General features: G+C 38.1%; 1 protein-coding gene across 2 annotated transcripts in view; it reads right to left on the bottom strand.

The window, feature by feature from the left end:
- Positions 1-21,640, bottom strand: part of Gpc6 (glypican 6) — a 1,045,404-nt gene that overhangs the window by 93,137 nt on the left and 930,627 nt on the right. For both annotated transcript variants that reach the window (XM_076872353.1, XM_076872354.1), the window contains exon 5: positions 14,471-14,601. In XM_076872353.1, coding sequence (XP_076728468.1) covers positions 14,471-14,601 — 131 coding nt within the window. The remainder of the gene's footprint in view (positions 1-14,470; positions 14,602-21,640) is intronic.

The raw sequence follows: 21,640 nt of genomic DNA, 5'->3' as shown, positions 1-21,640 counted from the left end.
TGGGTCTAAGATCCAAATCCAAGAAATCACTGACTTCTGATTATTTTGGAAACAACACTTAACCTACAATCTGGTGGAAACCTACATAAAAATCTGTCACAATAACTTCTTATCTTGAAGGTCCCCTAACAGAGATGCTATCATACCCTTAGCAAAACAAAATTGCCAGAAGAAAAAAAAATCCGTTAGTGTGGAAGTTCCAAGCCCAGGGAGCAGGAGCTATTTTTTAGAATTCTGCAAAACCTAATGAGATCAGTTGCAAGATACACCTGAGCATCAACTTGCCCTGCTTTTGCTTGGCGATGATTAAAGGTCCCTGTATTTGTCTCCCATCATTTAAAATAACAGATATCCATCATATAACTTAGATAACCTACAAAGGGGAAGTTAACAATTTCATGTTTATTACTTATTTCAGTCAGTTTTTTTTTTTTTTTTTTTTTTTTTGCTGTTGTGACCAAAAGATCTGACAAGAGCCATTAGAGGAGGAATGTTTATTTTGGGGCTCACAGTTTTAGAGGTCTCAGTCCATAGAAGGTTGGCTCCATTACCTGGGCTTGAGGTGAACCAGGACATCATGGCGGAAGAGTCGGGCAGAGGGGAGCAGCTTGGGGACATGGCACCAGGAAGGAGAGAGAGAGAGCTCTCCTCACCACGACAAAATATAAACCCCAAAGGCATCTTCCCAATGACCCACCTCCTCTAGTCACAAGCTACTTGCTTTCAGTTGTAATTCAGTTAATCTCCACCAGGGAATTAATTCACTGGTTAAGTTAGGGCTCTCATAATCCAACCAGTTCACCTCTAAACATCCTTGCATTTCACACATGAGCTTTTGGAGGACACCTCCCATCTGAACCATAACCCTACATGTGCTATGGTCCATCAAAACCTCATCTCCAGTGTGATGGGATTAGGAGGTGGGCCTTTGGAGATACTAGGACCTGTCCTCACAGATGGGATTATAAGAGAGGAACTGCTGTGTATGATTACTGTTTACGGTATTTTGTTATATCAGCTTGAACAAACTAAGATAGCACGCAATCTGTTAGCTAGAAAAAATATTTTTTAAAAATGGGGTTCATGGGGTGTGTGACAAAAGGAATTTTATGCAGGAAACCTGAGACTATCTCACTTTTCTGAGTTTGTTATGACAGTGGTAGAGACAATGTGTTTTGTGGTTCAGGTGGCCTAGGGGTTTAAGTGTGGCAATATTTAGATAAGAGAAGAGACAGATGAAAAATAATGTGAAGGGCAGGACCTTAGATTAAACAAGAGACGGTAGATGAAGAGGTCAGTGCTGGAGATGTAGATTTTGATTATTAACCCAAGGATGGAATTTTAAGTTCTGAAACTGGTTGCATCTACTCAGGGAAAGTATATAGATAGCTGGAAGATGGATGGAGCTGGGATGACTCAGTGCTGTGCTAACATTTAGAGGGCCCTCTTGGAACCTCAGTTTCCTCCTCTGTCAAATGGGAGTGTTATGTTTAGATCTGGAAGGTGCCTCAAAGAATTATGTGTTGAAGTCTTGGTTCCCCAATTGGTGGTACTAATGAGAGGTGGTAAAAATTTTAGAAGGTGGGGCCTGGTTGGTGGAAGGAGGTCAACTGGGGGCATGTCCTTGAAAGTTATACCTTGTCCCCAGTCCCTTGCAATCTCTCTCCATTTTTGCTTCCAGACGCCATGAGGTAAGCTGCTCTGCTCTGGCACATGCTCCCTGCCATAATGTTCTACCTCACCACAGGCCCATAGTGAAGGGGTCATGAGACCTTTGACTGAGACCTTTGAAAATGTCAGACAAAATAGCCCTTTTCTCCTTTAAGTTGTTTTACTCAGGTTTCTTGTCATAGCAACAGAAAGCTGACTAACACAGGGAATAATAATAGTATTTACCACACAGATAGTCTGTGATGAGAAAATGCAGTGGATAAGGCAGGAAAACAGAACCAAATGTTTAGATAAGTGAGTGCTTAATGATAATTAGTTAATTGTAGCATTCTCTAACCTATTCTTTCTAGAAGTCTTTGCTTTCTGAATTAGGAAATGTGAAGGAAAACATGCTGGGATGATGCTTCTTAAATGTTTTCCACAGAACATCATTTTCAGGGTCTCAAAGCTGTTACCTAAGCAATCGATTTCATGTGCCAAATTCAAATTAGGTACTTTTGCAAGGGCTTCATCACGCTAAGGTGTGTAGACTCTTCAAAGGGAAAGATGCTAAGTGCTAAAATTATTTGGCCCCAGTTTTCCCAGGAGGTTCTCACAAGACTGGTGACCCAGAGGACAACCCCTAAGACACATCACTAAGGTAGCTGCCAACTCCCAGAGGCAGAAGTGATTCAGGCAGAACTGCATTCATTCAGAGGCATTTGGGAAGTCACCCTGCCCTCTCCCACCTTTAATTTGAGGAAAAAATACCATTTTAGACACTGAAGATCTTTTCTTTACAACAGAAGTTTCTAAAACAGGGAGCTGCAGGCTAAAGCCACCAGATTGTGGAACAAATCATCAGCTGTATCCCTTTAAAAAACAGAATCAGTGTTACCCCCTGCCTGTTTCCCTCCAAGGGATGTTGAAAGGGATAATTAGATAACTCCAGCAAGTATGTGGAAGTCCCAGTGTCCACGAATACTGCAGATGTGCAAAGGAATTATCTTTCCTACCTAGATGACTCTTAAAAAAAAGAAAAAAAAAATCCTGTGAATTTTGAGAAGATATCTTGCTCATGAATCCTCTCTCTTAAGAGGATTAGGAAGATAATGTCTCGGAAGTATATTGGCATTCTGAGATTAAAGAAGCTGACATTAAGATAGCAAGTGTTGAACGAAGAGGCATTTTATAGTGTGTGTGTGGGGGTGTGGTGATAATGGGTTTAAGTGCTGTGTCTTAAGTTTCCAAATAGCAGCCTTTAGAACCTGAGAATTGTAGCATTTAGAAATATCTCTCTTAAACTAACACGGTGGGTGTGCACTTTTTTTGTGTGTGCACATGAGGCTTTATGCCTATACCTCTTCGTCTTCTTTATCTCTGCATTGTCTTTGGGAGTTTGGTTACAAACTCACAAGGTCATTATTGGCAACCCAGGAAGCCACGGACACGGCCTCAGTGCCTGTGTTTTCAAGCAGTCCGATCTTTCCACTTTCTTCTCTGTGGGTTCTTATAAGGGGAGGAAGATGCTGCCATTCCCATGTGCCATTTTTTGAAATTTGCAAACAACTCTAATCTTTCATATTAAACGTAGATGGTATTTGATGCTGCCCGGCTTTTATCACTTGATGTTTTGAGAGTAATAGTTTATTTGCTTATTAGAATCTGACTTGCGGTGTTGATGATTGAGCCCTTTCTTAGATGACTACTTGGAGAATCCCAGTCTGTCGTTTATACCCAAGCCCTATTTTTTGGCATCAGGTCTGTGTGTAATTTGTCTAGGTGAGGCCATTGTTCTCCACAACTGACAGCTGTGGTGTCAAGGGCCAGTGTCTCTGTCCATTTGGGCTGCTAAACAGAAGAGGTTAGCATGGGTCATTTACAAAGAAAAGAAATTTATTTCTTATGTTTCTAGAGGCTGTGAAGTACAGATCCAAAAACTCCAGCAGTTTGGTGTCTTGTGAGGGTTCTGTAGAGGACTCCTTGCTGTGTCCTTACGAGACCCAAGAACCAAAAGGGCTAAATGCTCCCTCAGGTCTCTTTCATAAGGGATTGAACCCTTAGTTACCTCCCAAAGCTCCTGCCTCTTAGTATTAATATCTTGGGGTTAGGTTACAATATATGAATTTTGGGTGGACACATATATAAAGACCATAGAAAAATAGTCACAAACAAGAGTCTAAAAATTTGGAGTACTAGCTTCAGTCCTTCCTCTTACACTTGTATGACCTTGAGAAAATGTGCTCTCCTGAATTTTCAAGGCTATTATGAAAACAGGATTCAGAGAAAAGATCCCCAAAATGAGGTATGAAAGTGTGTTATTTTAACTGAAGCAATCTATAATTAAGTAGGAAAATAATGGATAATAAATCAAACTATGGATTATGCAGAGTTATGCATGAATAATTTAATTGCTATGAAGAATAGAGTATTATATATTTTGTTCATTGTTGTATCCCAGACTCTCTAAGAGTTCCTGACACATAATATGTGACTTAAAAACTAGGGAATGAAAGATTCTGTTTAAATTGATTTTTAGTTAAAATTTCCCCATTTTGTAAACATTCATTAAAGGTAAGTTAACATCCAGATTTCTGTAATGAGAAAGAAAAAGTAGGAAAGAAAAGAGAATAAATTCATATTGAGTGTCTATGACAGACACTTAACTGCTATGTGTTTTATAAACTTTATATCAAATAATCAATTATCTCTTCAAAATCAAGGTTGAACACTTTTCATCAGACTTAAGAAAGTACAATGAATCTTGTCTCCAAGCAAAAAAAGAAATCATTTGATATTTCCTTTACTCCATTTATTATGTCAAGTCAATGCAGAGACAATCAACAACTTTGTTTAAAATGATAACTAGAACTAAGAAATCCCGTTTCTTCATCATTTTATAATAGTTATAATACTTGACAAACCAGTTAGAAAGTAAAGGACCTTGTACAAAAGTAGTCAGATTGACTCTCTGATTGGCTTGGGATAGCTAAGAGACATGGGTACTAAAATACAGTAATCTTCCTTTATCTGAGGGGGTTATGTTCCAAGACTTCCAGTGGATACCTGAAATTGCAGATAGTACTAAACTTCAAATAAAATGTCTTTTTCCTATACATATATATCTTGTTAAACTTTCACTTTTTCACTTAAAAGAAGTACTTTATGATGTCTCTTTGCCTATCTGAATTGCCAGCATCACTACTCTTGTGCTCTGGGAAAGTTATTAAGTCAAATAACTTTTACTTGAACATAAGTGCTGTGATATTGAGAGTCCATCTGATTAACCAACATAGTTATCAAGTGACCACTAGGCAGGTAGCATATACAGCATGGAAACTGTGCTGGTCAAAGGGATGACTCATGTCCTGAGCATGATGGAGTACATAAGCACAAAATTCCATCTTGTTTACAGAATGGTTGTGCAATTTAAAACTTATCAATTGTGTACTTAATTTTCCATGTAATACTTTGGATAGTAGTTGGCCATGAAAAAAACCTTTTTCTAAAACTGCAGAAAATGAAACCACAGATCTGAGGGATAATTGTAATGTGGCTCAGAACTCAGGCAATGGCTATTGCTTATATTGAAGTGGCAAACAATTTGGACTCTTTACAAACCCACCCTTTCTGATATTCTCATCTGGTCAAAATGGGAAACAAGTGGGGCATGGTGGTACATGCCTGGGAGCTGAGGCAGAAGGATCACAAATTCAAGGAGACTTAGTGAGCCTCAGCAACTTAGTGAGGCCTTAAGCAATTTAGCAAGACCCTGTCTCAATATAACAAATTAAAAGGGCTGGGGGTGTGACTTAGCAGTTAAATGCCCCAGGGTTCAATCTACTTTATCTCCAGTATTAGCACACAACTGGGGGCCCTTTCTCAAAGTGAAAGTTTTGACAGCAATGTGGGGGGAGGGCAGTTTGCATAGCAATAAAAATACATGTGAATAACTTAAAATATTTAAAAAAACACATTGCATTCAAAATAGTAGCAAGAAGAGCAATATCATCCCCACTGCATAAAATTAAACTGGACCCTAGAATCTAAGTTCACACACACTTTTTTATTTTAAAATTCTAATAGATTTCTACTCATATCCTAAGAAGTGTTTTTTTGAACATAAACTTAAAACATTTGACTATGACCTCTTTCTTTAGTTATAGAATCATTATACTTGTGACACAAATATTCTCAATAACCGGTTTTCTAGTTTTTATTCAGTTTGGATTGCCTTCTAAGAAGACACTTTTTCACCTCATTGTCTCAGATCCATCTCTCTTCTTCTTTTGCTTTGTCTTCCTCCTCCGCCCCCTCTTTCTTTCTCCCTGACTCATGCCTTTCTTTCCTCAAAGATTGATAACAGTGGTCTCCTGGCCAGCTTCTCTGGCAAACACTAGGTCCCTGGATGGGTTCAGGATTCTGTTAAGAGAATTTCGGATTCTACTGCATCGAGCCAAGTCATCAGTTTTAGTTTTGGCCACTTTTCATTGGATTCAGTTTTCAAAGCCAGCTACCATGTAAGTTTTAAGGTTTAAAAAATTTACTCCTTATGCTCACGGAGCTTGGTTCCAGAATAAGATGTACTGCATGCATCTTAAAATCTTTTTCTTTAACAAAAGCAAATTCTTTCCACTGAGTTGAGAAGAAGATTTTTTTTTTCCCTTGAAAGTTTTGTATTCCTTAAACAGCAGAGCAGCTGGATATTTCTTCCCAAATGGTGAGCAGGAAAGAGTTACAGGGAACTGGACAAACATGTTTTTGGGTATGAAGAGAAAAGAAACCTAAGCCTCTCTGTCTGGCTAAATGACTATTTCATATGCACTTTGTTATAAGGTTTAAAGGAGTTCTTTAAGATCACTTTTCAGGATATAAATAAACATGTAAATTATATCAATCTGGCTCTGATATAATTTGTTGAGTGTCACTTTGGCCAAACATAAGTGCTGCAGAAATGCTTACTGCATATATCCCTGTTCTTGTGAGGGTTCTGACAAGAAATCAGGCAATTAGAATGTGACCTGTGACAAGAGCACCCGTGAGGGGCATTGGACCCAGACAGAGACAGAGAAAGCTTCTCAGACTAGCAGTGGAGTGCTGGAACCAGCTTTTATAGGCTCATGAAATCACATGTTAAATTTTCAGGAATTTTACAAGCCAGATGTTAAACATGGCGGTTATTAAAAATTGTGTTGTACAAACTTAAGATTACACAAATTATATTCAAATAAACCATAGCATATACCAACAATGCATTACTTCCTAATTATTTTGCTGTTACCTATGCATTTGAGGTTACTCCTATAAATTGCATCTGCAAGATAAGAGCATTATATCATTATATCATCTGGCGCTACCCTGAGCTAAGTGATGTCAAGCTGGAAATCAGCCATGGAGGTCAGTTTCTTTGACCACAAAAATTGGCAAACACTACGAGTAGTTTTCCCCACAAAGGTGGCTCTTTTGAATGTCTACATATAGCCTGCCCAAGGCAAAAACTCCATCAGGGTCAAATCTTGTCACCTGTTCCCAGAGGGAAGGTATTAAGAAGCTGGGGTTAAGGGGGTGTCTCTGTGAGATCTGGCAGAGGCCACGGAAATTCCTCTAATAATAACCCTCTGCAGAGGGAAGCAACTCTTCTCTTTAAGGCAGGAAGCATTTACAAGGGGACTTCAGGAGACCAGGAAATTGCCTTCCATTGTTTCTAAGAATGTACTGTTAAAAACTAGATTGAGTTTCAAATCACCTATTCTTGAGTAGACTACATTAAATATAATCTTCTCATCTTTTGCCCTGAAATTAAAGTGAGAGAATATCTTAAGGTAAATCTCCAAAGGTTACAGATAATCAAGAGTTTTCCTTTACCACCAAAAAGAAAATAATAATAATAATCTCTTTTACATAGAAGGGCAGTTAAAGCTAGTTTACTTCAGATGCATTTGCTAGAAGTGCTTTATAAGCATTTTTTCCCAGACCTTCATTTTACATTGTAAAACAGTATTTTTTACACCCCTCCCCACCATATCTAATTTCTGAAGAATCTTGTCCTGTTACAAACAAAAATAGAACAGACCCTGATTTTCTGCATAGTGATGAAGAATTGAAAGAAAAGAAGACGTTCCAAGGTCACTGTTTCTTGGTGGAATGTTATATGTGAGAACCGATGGGTAGAATATCAACTCTGAATCTGAATAAGCCAGAGGAAATACTGCAAATGAAGAATCATTCAGAAGGTACTCTTTCCTTTGAAAATGAGACTACAGGAGTAGAAAGAGAATATCAAGCTTTCTATGTAATATGGTCATTGGCTTTTCCCCCCAGAGAATAGGCAGAGGAGACCAAGACCACTTTTTCCCTCAGTGTAAGAAAAATGTGATATTGGGCAGAGGCCGCTGAAATCTCTGCTGTGGTTAGCACTGGTGTGGCCAACAGGCACAGACTAGAATCGGGTGGTTGACCATCAGTAACCACTCTTCCCTGGAGCCTGCTCTCCTTAGATATTTGTTCAGATCAGTCTCCAGGAGACAACCTGCCACGGAAGAGAATGACATACAGATATGGGGTTCAGTGCAGGGGTGGGGATGTCAAATCTGCTCTTCTGATCTTGATGCTAAGAATCAGCCCACAGACTCCCTCAGACGAGGCAAGACACAGAACCGATGCCCTTTAGACTGTATGTATCACAGATGTTTTCAATAATGACAATTAAGATGCTCAACTTCTATGAGTGGTCTTGATTCAAAAAATCCCATACTAAACATTGATATGTCCGGTTTCATTGTGCCCTCAAACAACGTTATGTGTAGGTCCTATTAGAGTGCTCATTTTCAATGTGGGTTAATTGAGTTTAAATCACACAAGTGGTAACAACCAGATCCCAGGTCAGTCTGAAGTCAAATATGCACTAACTTCTATGCTAGTCTGAAGAATGCTAGACTAGCTTCAAATACATTTTAAAGTATTTGGCACTATATTTTCATGTTCTGAATTCCACTCAGGAAAACATCCGTTTCTTCCATGTGTAAAGTGGTGTGTTAGGGAGGCTCTGGGCAGAACGTGGGAATGAGTCAGATGGAACTCTTCTCCTTAAATTACTTTTAATCCTGGGCAGGAAAAAGTAAGTACAAAGATAACCATAACTCAAGGAATAATATGCTGTCTGCTTTAAGAAGGGCATGGGGCTTAAAGAAAGGAAAGATAAATGCTACTGGAACAGAAATATATTTGCTTGAACTAAATTCTAAACAATGTCTGCTCTCTGTAAGACAAGATTTTCTCCATTTGATATTCCTAATATATCATGTATCCCTGATGGAATGGATGTTGGCAAATTATCAAGGGATAATGTTTGTAAAAAAACTTTTTGTGCTGGAAGGGGACCATTTAAATAAATAGTCTGTCATTTTATAGATGAGGAGACTAAAACCCAAAAGCCTGAGAACAGAAATGATTACATTCTCTTTTCTGTTCTCTTAGATTTTCTTCATTTTATTTGAGTGGTAGATTCAGGAAGAATTATCTGGAGAAAATTGAGTACCCGAAGCGCATCCTGCTCCTCTGTAATGGGTTCTACCCTCATCTGTAATAAGTGTTAATTGAATGAGTAGTTTCAATTGGAATTTAATAAGTCTTCCTTCTTAATTTAGATTATATCTGACAAACCAATCTTTTCCTGGATTAGGTTTGAAATTATTCCTAATATAGTTAAATATATCTAGCGAGATCAGTTCCATCTTCCCTGATAGGATGGGACGGAGATTATCAACACAGCTGATATTCAAAGGCAGAGATTCAGCTCATTTTTTCCCACTTTCCCTTGGGGAATTTCCACACACTTGCAGCTTTTGAACTGCTTTTATTTGGGGGAGGAGGAGAAACAATAAGGTTTTTGCATGCCTTTGAAGACTGTGCAGTTGGGGAAGGTAATAAGGGGGTTGAGGTTGGAAGACCTAATACCCTGCCTCTCACTAACAGGCCCCCCACAGTGTGTGGAGGCACCCAGCCCTCCCTCACACAGCTAACCCTCCAGTGCTGATGTGCATCTGTTCCTGGTGGGTAGATACTTAAGGAGGAAACTGTGGCATGCTGGGAAAATCTTTTTCTTTGGCTCAGACAGATGTGGGCTGTAATCCCACCTCTGCCACCTCAGGCTAGCTATTTAATCTCCTAAATTTAACATCCCTTACCTATAAAACAAGGAAATGGATGCTTTACAAGAATGCAGTAAGGATTTCAAATAAGTATGTAAATAAGGAATCTAGGAAGAGACCCACACAAGAATCCACTGAAGTTCTTGTGCCTGGCATATGGTGGGGTATTCGCTGAATGGATACAGTAGGGGTTCGACCATGATGGCTGTCATCATTATGAAGTGATTCTTTGCCCAAAAGAAAACCAAGAAAAATTTTAATATACTTTTGTCCTCAGTTTTTAAAAATGTAGGTGATCTGTACAAAGAGTAAAAAAATCTGGAATTAAAATGAGCACTGTCGGGGGGCTGAGGTTGTGACTCAGTGGTAGAGCGCTTGCCCTGCATGTGTGAGGCACTGGGTTCAATCCTCAGAGCCACATCAAATAAATAAATAAATAAATAAAATAAAGGTCTAAAAAATGAGCACCGAGATGTTATCATTAAAATGCATACTGTAGCTTGGTTACACAATTTGGTATGGTCATGTATTTTTTTTTTCTTTTTTCTGTTTTTAGAAAGGAATCTCATTGCGCCTTACCCCCACTGCTTCCCTGTGGGCTAAACAGGAGAGGCAGACGAATTTGGCAATATCTGTAAAAACAGATCTGGGACAAGATTGAAGCATGAACATACATGGGGAGAACAGATCTTTTCATTAGTCTGTAAATCCCTCTAATTCATGATCTCAATTATTATGTACAAAGAGATTAGTTCTCCTTCCTCTAGATATGATGAGAGCATTTGTTGAAAAGGATTTCATAACTGGAGCATTTTTTTTCTTTGCCTTTAGATACAGAAAGGAGAAAAAGGAATTTTATATTTTTTACTATAACAATTCTAGGAAAGGTTGGAAGGAATGAATGATTAGGATGGATAAGATAAATGTTTAATCAGAATTTGTCATGTTGGGAAGTAGTAGGTACAGTTGTAAAGGGAATCAGGATGACAGCTTGAGTTCACCGGCCTTTGCCACTTCTGTTTCTGTACCTTCTCATGCAGGTTTTACTGAAGGTTGTGAAACCTTCTCTAATACTTGATTTACTGAGCAAATATTCACTGAATTCTACCCTTCTATGAGAAGGGTAGAATTACTTTGCAGACATCAGCCTCATTGTAATATATTGATCTTAAAGATGGGCTTTGGAATACCCACAGCACCATGAGATCTTGGTAAGGTTCTTTACTTTTCCAAGTCTTGGTTTCTTTGTCTGAAAACTATGGGGAAATATAAACTCATCACAGCATTTTTATAGATATCATATAATGTAAACCATGAAAAGCACTTAGTACGCTGTTTGGCAGCATGTGCTCAATAAATATGATTTGGCAGTTATATATATTGCTGTTTTCTTAAGTGGCTTTGGGAATGACTTCTATCAGTAAATGGTTTAATAAAATATATGATTTTCAAAGGAAAAGGTACTAATCATATCCTGGAGTAAAAAGTCATTTTAATGTGTAAACAGATTTCTAATTCTCAGAGTGTCCTGCCCCCAATTAAGAAATAGCTCTTGGCCACATGTGAATTTTACTGATCAGAAGTGAACAGTATCTCTAGGTAGATACTCCAGTCCCAGTATGGAAATTCAGAACTTCAAGTTTAATGAGAGTCTTTATCCACAGTGACTAAGGATTCCTTTTAGAAAAAGGATAAATACTACTTCTTAGCTAGCATGTACATTTTAGATTCCCCTTCATGTGGAATTCCATGGATGTGGCTTATATGGAAAACAAGACCATGTATATCTAAATTTAGAAGAAAATTCCATTCCACTGATGAAATAAAACCTCTTTTCAGAACATGTTTGTTTACTGGCCAATCCTTTTGGTGTTTCCTGTTAAATTCCAATTCTAACCACCTTGATTTTGCCACAATATTAAAGGCTGGATTTGGCTCTTCTTCAACGCCATCTTGCAGGTCCTGATCCTCTTTCCTTTCCTCTTTTTAACTCCCTCCATTCTCTTTCCTCTATGCCACACCTACCAGGTACACTCTTGATGCTAGTACATTGGACATGTTTTTGTATTATTATTACATGACCCTTTTTATTGTATCCCCTGTGCCAATAGACTCTTATGTGCCTTGTATTATTTCTCCTTTTGACTTTGGCATTTCTTACAAAGAAATATGTCATTTCAAAGGACATTTTTATTAACAGCAATAGTATTCTAATGCAGTTGGACAAAATCCACAAAAACATCTCATTGACATTCTAAAGAGTCCGCCAGACTTGGAGAATTTTTGATGAAATACTTGATTTGAAATATACTTAACAACAATGTATTGTATGCTTGAAAATCGCTTAAAGACTAGATTTAACGTGTTCTCACTACAAAAAATATATGGTAAGTATGTAAAGTATAATGCATATGTTAATCAGCTTAATTTATCCACTCCACTTTGTATAGCTGTTTCAAAACATCACGTACACTATCAATATGTAGTTTTCTGTTTTTCCATTTTTAAAAACGAATTAAAAGTAATATAGGCAATCCTTGAAAAAGGCTGATTTCTTAAAAGTTCTTTGGAGTTCACTTATTAGCGCTGCTCCTCTTTTTTTTTTTTAAGTAATTCAATTGTTATTTGTCAAGAGTTTTTCTGTACCAAGTATTGAGCTGGGTTCTAGGAACACATCAGTGACTCCTGTATGCCCTGGAGTTTCCCACTAGTGAAGTCAAAGGAATGCCAAGCAGCAAGTCCCGGCACACCAGTCTATTTCCAGTGTGGGATAGAAACCCAGATTTTAATAGGGAATCACAAGAGGGACCTGCAGAAACGGGACTGGCAGGTAAAGCATTACAGGCAAAGAAACATTCAGGGTACTGACAACAATCCAGATGGCTGCACAGCGTTGAATGACAAGAAGTGAAGGTCACAGGTTGGCAGGGACCAGACAGTACAAGACCTGGCAGGAGTCTGGATCCCACTCTGCAAGGGAAGCAGCTAAAAGGCAAAGAAGGGGGTCATGACCTTGTTCATGTAGGAGCTGTGCCTTGTTCCCTCCTGTCTCCCCAGAACCTGAACTCTGCCTGACATATAGGTTTTCAGTAAATATTTGCTGAAAGGATGTATGAAAAGAAAAAAAAAAAAGGAAGAAATGCTTGACTTGAACATGTAGGAGCACGCCCCAATGGAAACAGACACTTATTTCCAGGAAGTGAGGGATGTTCTCCGACCCTTTCATGACCCTTTTGCCCATGTCTGTTTTGTGTCCTCTTCTTTAGAGCCAGTTTGAACTTCTACAACCTTAGCACCTAATTACTTGAGCTCTACCGGGATATTTGGCCTCTCAAAACAAGAGCCATCAGTTTCTAAGCCATAGAGTTGAGAGAAATAGATGATTGTTCATTTTTTTCTGCATAGGAAAGAAAGAAAATAACCTTTCATGGAACCCCTAAGTGTGCTATTTCCCCAATAGTTGATGGTAATTTGGAGTGTTCTCCTTCATGCTGGGTACCCCAAGCCCAGAAACAGGTCTGGGAAACTCTTGGCTCACCCATCTTCCAGAGAAAGAAACCCAGGCTAGAGTCTTTCCCCTCCTACTTCCTACAAGTTTACCCCAAAAAGCCCAAATCTCGTTTGATTTATACTCAACCAAACAGACCTAGGGGGATTCCATGGCTTTCTTTCTGCTTTGCAATTTCTCCCCTCCTCCTTGATTATATTTGAAATCTCTTTCACAAAGGATTTTAAAAATTGAAGAAAGCTAATCATGCAACTCTTTGCCTGACATATTTTAGTGCAAATGACTTTCAATTAAAATGCAATCGCTCAGTCACTAGGTTTAAAGGACTGATATAGATTTCGTTAGTGTTTCTTGACAGGGAGACTGGGAAAGAGAACAGAAGGGCATTGTGCAGGCACAGTGTGGGAGGAAAGGGCTGACGAAGGAGGAAGCTGGAGACCCACTGAAAACGTCTCAATTTTGCTTGAAGAGGGTCCTATGTATCTTCAACTGGGTGCAGAAAACAAAATAAAACAAACAACAACAACAACAACAACAAAAATCAAAAACCTCTGTGCACCTGGTTTTTGTGTTCTGCAGCGGCAAGCCCAGGAGTTCTGTCTCATATGATTTATGAAAATGCACTACATTTTTCCTTTTAATGTATGCTCGACTCCATACAAAGGAAAGTTTGCCCCTGATGATTCATTAATGAACGTTTGACCTAGTCTTAAAAGGAAGCCAGATAGGATGTTTAATTATTTACAATTGAACATACAGAACATGGGCCTCACCTTTACAGCTGATGATAAATCAGAAGTTACTAGAGATACAGAACATGGTGAGGGTGTGTGGACATTTCAAACATGAAAAAAGAAAATTTCACCCAAATTGCTCACAAACGTGAGGGAATTCGTTAGCATACTTGGGACACACTGAAACTTCTAGGTAGCCAGTCATTTTGTCATGATTAAGAGGTTGCGAAGGAAAAAAGTGGCTTCCCTTCTCAATGCCGTTTTGTTACACACTTTTCACAAAGTAGCAAATTTAGCTCAACAGGAAAAGCTCATTGGCAGCATATTACAATTTATCATCCCAGCCAATATATCTTGTGACTTCATTTTTAGGTTACTGCACCTGTATTATGTAAGTAAGTTAGTAGATACATTATTAATGCAAATACCTTTGCAGACACCTGCATGCTGTTCTCCTGCATGTTCATAATGGCTTCAGAAATCTTGACATCTATGGGGTCCATGACGGACTCGATGTTGAAAGGCCCTTCCAGTCGCTCTGCCACCAAGAGCATTGCATCTGTTGAAATACAGGGACATGATTTATTTGAGAACAGGAGTTTCCGGGTTCTTAATCTGCATTTAAACATTTTCAAAACAACTGGCTGAAAAATAACTGTTTCATGTACATTTTTTTTCTTAATTTTATATAGTCAAAAATAAAATGGAGGACAAAATCTTAAAATCATCACTTTTTAAAATTTCATTTGAAGATGTAACAATTATTTTACATGCATGGAACCAAGCCTAAAGATAAGAAAATCAGTCCAGATGCAGAGACTTGAACATATCTAACTATTCCACATGAAATGAAATACAGTGTTAGGCCAGGGATCAAGTACATTCCAAAGCAGGGTCTGGCCTCTCTTCTTTGGGAGCCCGGAAAAATGGGAATCTCAAAGATTTGTTGATCTGTGAATTTGGATGCCTAAATATCAAGACCCAACTCAAGTATATCCACCTATATGAAGTATTTATGGATTTCACAGGAAAACAGGCCTGTCCCTATACTGTGCTATCACTCTACCCAGCACACCCCTCCGTTTGTGATCTTCAAAATCCCTTGGGGGTGGGAAGGATAAGGGGAATTTCTCTTACTTGGTTTGATACAGTTAAGGCCTATTCTGATGCACATCACATTTCAACACTTAAAAAATGTCTATGAAATCCTGCTGAACTGAATTGAATTGAACATTGCTCGAGAGTGTCAGTTTTCTGCAGAAGATGATGCTGTTGATATGGAGGCAAGAGCTATGAATTAGAAGTCTGTCTGTCTTTGCTCTGACACTAACTAGCTGAATTGAATGGGAAATTCTGAGTTTATTAGGTCACAGGTTAGTGAGGTGTACAAGAGGGACTGGTGATAAGGAGCTGACACCACTGAAAACTGTCTATATTCTGTTCTTGGTAACCAGTATCCTTTGGTAACCTGCTCCCCACCGGGGCTGTGGAATAGACTTTGTGTGTGTGTGTGTGTGTGTGATAATGAAACTGTAGCATTGGAAGGATGTTTGTGTCTAGTATGATGGAGGAGCTGAATTAATTAATTTAAACATAATTTAAAATAACCATTTGCGACCAGCAGTCACCATATTAAACAGCATAATCTAGACTCAACCTATAGACTCAATAGATCTCAAGCTTTTCAATTGTTAAACTCTTAGAAGCCAATTTTAAACACCTTCCTTTTTTTATTTCAAAATAATATATGTTTATTATCCAATATTCTCAAAACACATAAAAGAAGAGAAATACACCATAATCCTACTTCCCAGAATAACACTATAAACAGTGTGGTATATGCCCTATGTATTTTTTCTTGTGCATGAATATTTTAAGCTTGTAATGAAATAGAGTATACATATATCATATAATCTGCTTTCTAAATATAATATATTATTAATATAAAAGACTGTTTATAGTTTGCTGTTTTATAGTTGTTCTGTGAGGAAACCAAATTTTATCTTCATTACATACCCAACCATGTTCAATCAAAGTCCAACATCAAAAAAATTTTCAGGGTTATAAGTAGCTATGAATTAGGCTGGTAAGAAAGATAACTTTTTTTTTTTTTTTTTACATGAAAGATACAGAACTGTCTGGGAAGCAAAAATTTAAAGATCCCCAGGCTTTATAAGCAGTATCAGCTTTTATAACTGTGAATTTCTGTTTGGGGCCATACCTCATAACTGAGTCTCCCCTGTATTCTCTTGGAATGACCAATAACTGGAGCTTCCAGAGCTGACCTGGAGCTTCAGTGAGTCCCCTCCCCACCTCCCCCACTCCCAGGCTCTATCTCTATGATTCTCATGGAGCAAGTGGCCTGAAAAATATATGCAGGAGCAAGTTCACATGAAGAACAAATTTCCTGATGTTTTCCCTCAGATAACGGACTTACCTGTATGTCATGGGAGGATCTCGTAGCAAAAATAGCTATTTCCCCAGATCTTAATGACCTAATTATCTGGCAATGTGTACAGAAGATGGTTGTAGTATTTCAATGTTAAAAATCTTCCTTTAAACTGTTTTACAATGTTGGTGGCGATGTGCATTAGTACAACCACTATGGAAATCAGTATGGGGGCTCCTCAAAAGACTGGGCATGAAACCACCATATGACCCAGCAATACCACTCCTCAGTATTTACCCTGAATAATCTAAGTCATCTTACTACAGTATACATGAGTACCCATGTTTATATCAGCACAATTCACAATAGCCAAAGTATGAAACCAGCCTAGGTGTTCATCAGTGAAAGAACGAATAAAATGGTATATATACACAATTAAGTTTCATTCAAACATAAAGGAAAACAAAATTACGCCATTTCCAGGAAAATGGATGGATATAGAGACCATTATACTAAGTGAAGTAAGTCAAACTCAGAAGGTCAAGGGACACGTGTTTTTTCTCATATGCAGAATCTACAAAGGAAAAGAAAGGTGGACTGGTGGGGTCTCATGGAAATCAAAGGGAGTTTAGGAGAGGAAAGGGACCAGAGGATGGGAGACAGAGAGGGAAGGAGGAAAAGCTGGGAGTAATAGTGACCAAATTATATTGTTGTATTGTGTGCATGTATGAAAATGTATCAACAAATCCCATCAACCATAATGCACAATGGGGAAGCAAAAAAAAACATAGCAAACAAAAAAATTTTTTTTAAAAAAAATTTTCCTTGAATATTTTGAAGGACAGCTAAATGTTTCTGAAAGCTGGTCTGCTTCTTTTTGACTTTATATCTATTTGGTGTGCTTATCAAAAATAATCCCTTTATCATCAAACTTTCCAGCAGGCTTTTTGATGAAGATTAATTATGATGAATGAGCAAGTTTCTCTAGACAGATGTATCATTAAAAAAATCAAGAAATCCTTATACAGGAAAAAAAAAGTGGCACCATGGAGTTTTCCAACAAATAAAATTAAAGGAACTGAAAACCATGGGAAGCTTAAGTCTGTGCTTTATATGCATAGCTACATAAATCATCATACAGCAAGCACCAGTCTATTTCACATGGTGACGTATCCACCACGAGTAGGTTGAGTTCATACTGTAATAATGCTGGTTTTACTGAAAATGTGGAAGTAGTTGTAGTCTGGGCAAAATCCACCCTTTTGGATTGGATCCTAAGGACCCAGCATAGAGTTACAGCTTGAAATTATAGGAGCTAAAACATCTTCAAGAAGGTTCACTTCTGGTTTAAATTAAAATATTCTCTTTCCTAGCAGACCTTCTCTTCTTTAGGGAAGGCAAGTAGCTGCTCAATTTGTTATCACGAAGTGGGGGAAGTTTCTCTGGTGATTTCAATCTTTCCACTCCATGTTTTCAAGGCCACAGCACTAGCCTGGTAGCTTCCTGGGCCTGCAAACTCACCTCCCCAAATCACAGTAAAGTGCTAGGGTGACCCTTTCTTCAGTAGTGAGTTGCTTGTATGGCTATGAAGAAAGGTGACTGTTGATGGCCTACACCAAACACAGCCAATGACTACATGCACCCAAACTGCTTGTTCTTGTATTTCCATTCTTGATGTCAATTCATTTGCTTTGTTACACAAATTAATTTAGAATGGTGCATTTTTAATGTTTTTATTAGTGCATTGTAACTATGCATAATAGTTGGGTTCATTTGACATGATCATGGATGCACTGATTATAATTTGCCCCATTATGACCCTTAGTGCTTCTTTATTCCTTCCCCTCCTCCCTCCTTCCGTGTCCCTTCCTCTACCCTATTGGTCATCCTCCTATTTATCTATTTATTTAGTTTTTTAATTGGTGATTTACAGATATATATAAAGGTGAAGTTCATTGTGCAATATTCATTGTATGTACTTAGCATAATTTCTCAATTTTCACTTCACAATTCCTCCCTTTTCTTGTTCCTCTTTCTCCCCATCAATCCTCTTCCTCTACTCCAAAGATCTCTCTTATTTTTTCATGGGTTACTTGCCTCCCCTAAGTTTTATTTCTTTATTTCTCTCTAGCTTACACATATGAGAGAGAAATCATAAGAAGATAGTTTTTTGATGTAAGGATGTGTCCATTTATTTTTCTTTTAATTTAGCTCACTAGTCAGAATATGCTCTTTATTTTTAACTGTTTGTTAGAGGGTGTAGGTTATTTGTTTTGTTTTTTTAAGACTACAATATAGATAAAATACTTAGCTAAATAAAGTTAGATTGTCTTTCAAAGACTCAAAGCCAATATGGATAGGTTCAAAACCTCAGTATCACCATTATATAAAGCAATGAACATTTAGTTAATAATACTATGTTATACACTTAAAAGTAGGTTGAAAGGGATTTCAAACTTCTTATCATCATCATCATCATCATCAAAAGAGTAATTTTAGAAGCTTTCATTAATCAAAATACTAATGATATAGCATTAACTAGTACAAATAAACACAAATAAATTGAAACACTATATTCCTTTTAACTAAAAATATGTAAACTATTAAAATTTCTGGAAAAGCTCAGATAAAAATCGTGTCTGAATAAAATGACATCTAGATAACATCTAAATGACATCCAGATAAAAATAACTCTGATTATAGTTAGACCTAGATTAATGATAAAAGCAGGAGAATGGCTAATAGTCATAAATAGTGGGTTTTGGGAGCTTATAGTTTTTCTACTATAAAGTTGTTTGTGAAAATAAGGACTGATAGAACATCAGATAAGTTCATGCAAATAACTCATATACATGAGTCCACCAATATAAAAGAAATAAAAAATAAAAAATACATGTACCTATATGATATTACCTCTCCCACCCTTGGTTTTCATGTTTGCTCTAAATAGGCACAACATAAAAGGAAAAGCAGGTTTCAGAACACTTCACCAGTATTTTGCAAGTCACCGTAAAAGTCATGCTTACAGACTGCCTTTAAGAAGCTAGTTCAGGCATATCGTCAGGTGAGGAATTCACAGAGGAGGGTTGGAGTTGTTTCGTCCTGGATCCGAGAAAAGGTCTGAAGAAAAAGGCAGCTTCTCCTTGGCCTCAGGTTTCAGCTCCCAGTTGGGAGAATGTCTCCACAGTCCACTGAGCAGGGGGAAGCATCTCTGCTTGTCTAGTTTGCTTCCCACCTGCCAATCAAGCCCCTAACAAACCAAACTCCCCTAATCTAAGGAGAACCCTCTGTTTACCTTGTGACTAAGGTAAGTCAGGACTTGGGACACCTCAGTCCCTTTTTCTTCCCACAGTGAAAGGATACAAAAGAGTATGACATCAAGACAGTAGTTGGTGAGTTTCTCTGAAACCAATTAAGTCACAACATGGCTATAATTTGTTACAGAGGCTGCCATCCTGTACTATCTGAATTATCTGCTGCCATTTATATTTTGAAATATTTGGAATGTTCTTTTTAACTCTGCTCTTGGAGTTGTTCTCTCTTGCCAATTAAATGAGGACAGTCAGTCTTCTGGTAGCAATCAGCTGGCTGATCCTTTCTGCACACATCTCCTGTGTCACCAACTTTTGCTTCTCTTTAAAGAAGACTGTTGCCTTGCTTAAGCAGTGTATATCCTCTTTGTTTCTAAATGGATAATAAAATATAGATGAATTAGAAACAATATGATTCAGTTTACACAGTGGGGATGAGTAGTTTCTTCTAGAGGTGTCCATCCAAAGGCAAGGAGTTGGGTTGCAGGTAGAATTTCACCTCTAGGTTAATGTGTTCTGTTTAGGAAAGAGGATTTTTTTCTCCCAGTCAGGTCCCTGGCTGGGAGAAATGTGAAGACTGTTTAATTCATAAAGACCCATTTCTTCATCTATGCAATGGGGATTATTACTGTATCTATCTACCTAATAAGTAGTAGAATGAGCAATGAAATAAGATGGTGCTTTAAAAATTACTAGCACAATGCCTGGCACCTTTAACTCTCAACAATGTTCAGTTTTTGTACACTGTTGCCTCTAGTGAAAAGTGAAAAAGTGGGAACAAAATTGCTAAATATTTTGGTGGAAGTATATTGAAAGCAACTGATGTGAGGTGTGAGGCATGTAGATGACGTTAAGATATATAAATAGTGCAATTTTATATGTTAAGTGAATGCATAGATGATAGCTGCTTATCAAATAATATTTAACAAATTTAGCATTTACTTTGTGTTGGGAGCAGTGACTGAATTATGGTCCTTGAGCTGTCTAGCAAGAGAAGTGATGCTTCTTCTGGGAACTTTCCCTATGAGAGAGAGTGCCAACTGATTGCCCAGTTGCTATAGTGACTCCTGGTTCAATAGGAGGTTCTGTGCCAGACACAGAAGCTATCTGTTCTTGACCTTGAGGTTCAGACATGAGCTGCCCGGGAGTAGAACGCTATGGGCGTTCGTAATTGGGCTGCTCATACCTATGACCTTGTTTCTGCTTATTTTAAACAAACTTTCTCATAATAATGATTTTAATGAAAGCATTATTGGCACCCCTGTTTACAAATATCATGATCTTTAAGAAAAACTAAAATGTTGCCCTACAGGGAACACACAGGGAAACTTGTCACTTTGCAGAGCAGTCAAGATACCAAAACATATTGGCTTGCCTCAGATTAGGAAGAACATGAGAGAGACGGAGTGTTGGTTTGGAAGAAGGAATCTACTGACTCAGCTGAACACTCATGTTTGCTCTCTGGGTGGCTCCAGATTGAAAGCTGTCTTACTGTGGGGATTCCTGGAGGTTTATAATCCTCTAGGATATAGATGTCAAGTATGACTTTGTATGATCATATATGTCCTTAATTTACCTCTGCAGGAGTATGTTAGCAGGTTTCATTGCTGTGACCCAAAATACTTGACAACAATACTTTAGAGAAGGGTAGAAGGGTAGATTTATGTTGGCTCCTGGTTTTAGAGATTTTAGTCCATGGGTGGCTGGTTCCATTGCTCTGTGTCTGGGGTGAGGCAGAACCTCATGGCAGAAGGTACGACAGGAAAACTGTTCAGTTTACGGTAGCCGAGAAACAGGAAGAGAGAGAAGAAAGGGGCTGGGGTCAAGAGAAACCCTTTCAGGGCGCTCACCCAGTGATGTACTTCCTCTTGCTAGGTGCTACTTCCAGTAAACCATTC

Source organism: Callospermophilus lateralis, chromosome 12, assembly GCF_048772815.1.
Source record: "Callospermophilus lateralis isolate mCalLat2 chromosome 12, mCalLat2.hap1, whole genome shotgun sequence".
NCBI lineage: Eukaryota > Metazoa > Chordata > Mammalia > Rodentia > Sciuridae > Callospermophilus > Callospermophilus lateralis.
Note: the sequence above shows the minus strand (reverse complement) of the source record. Positions and strands in the feature narration are given on the sequence as shown.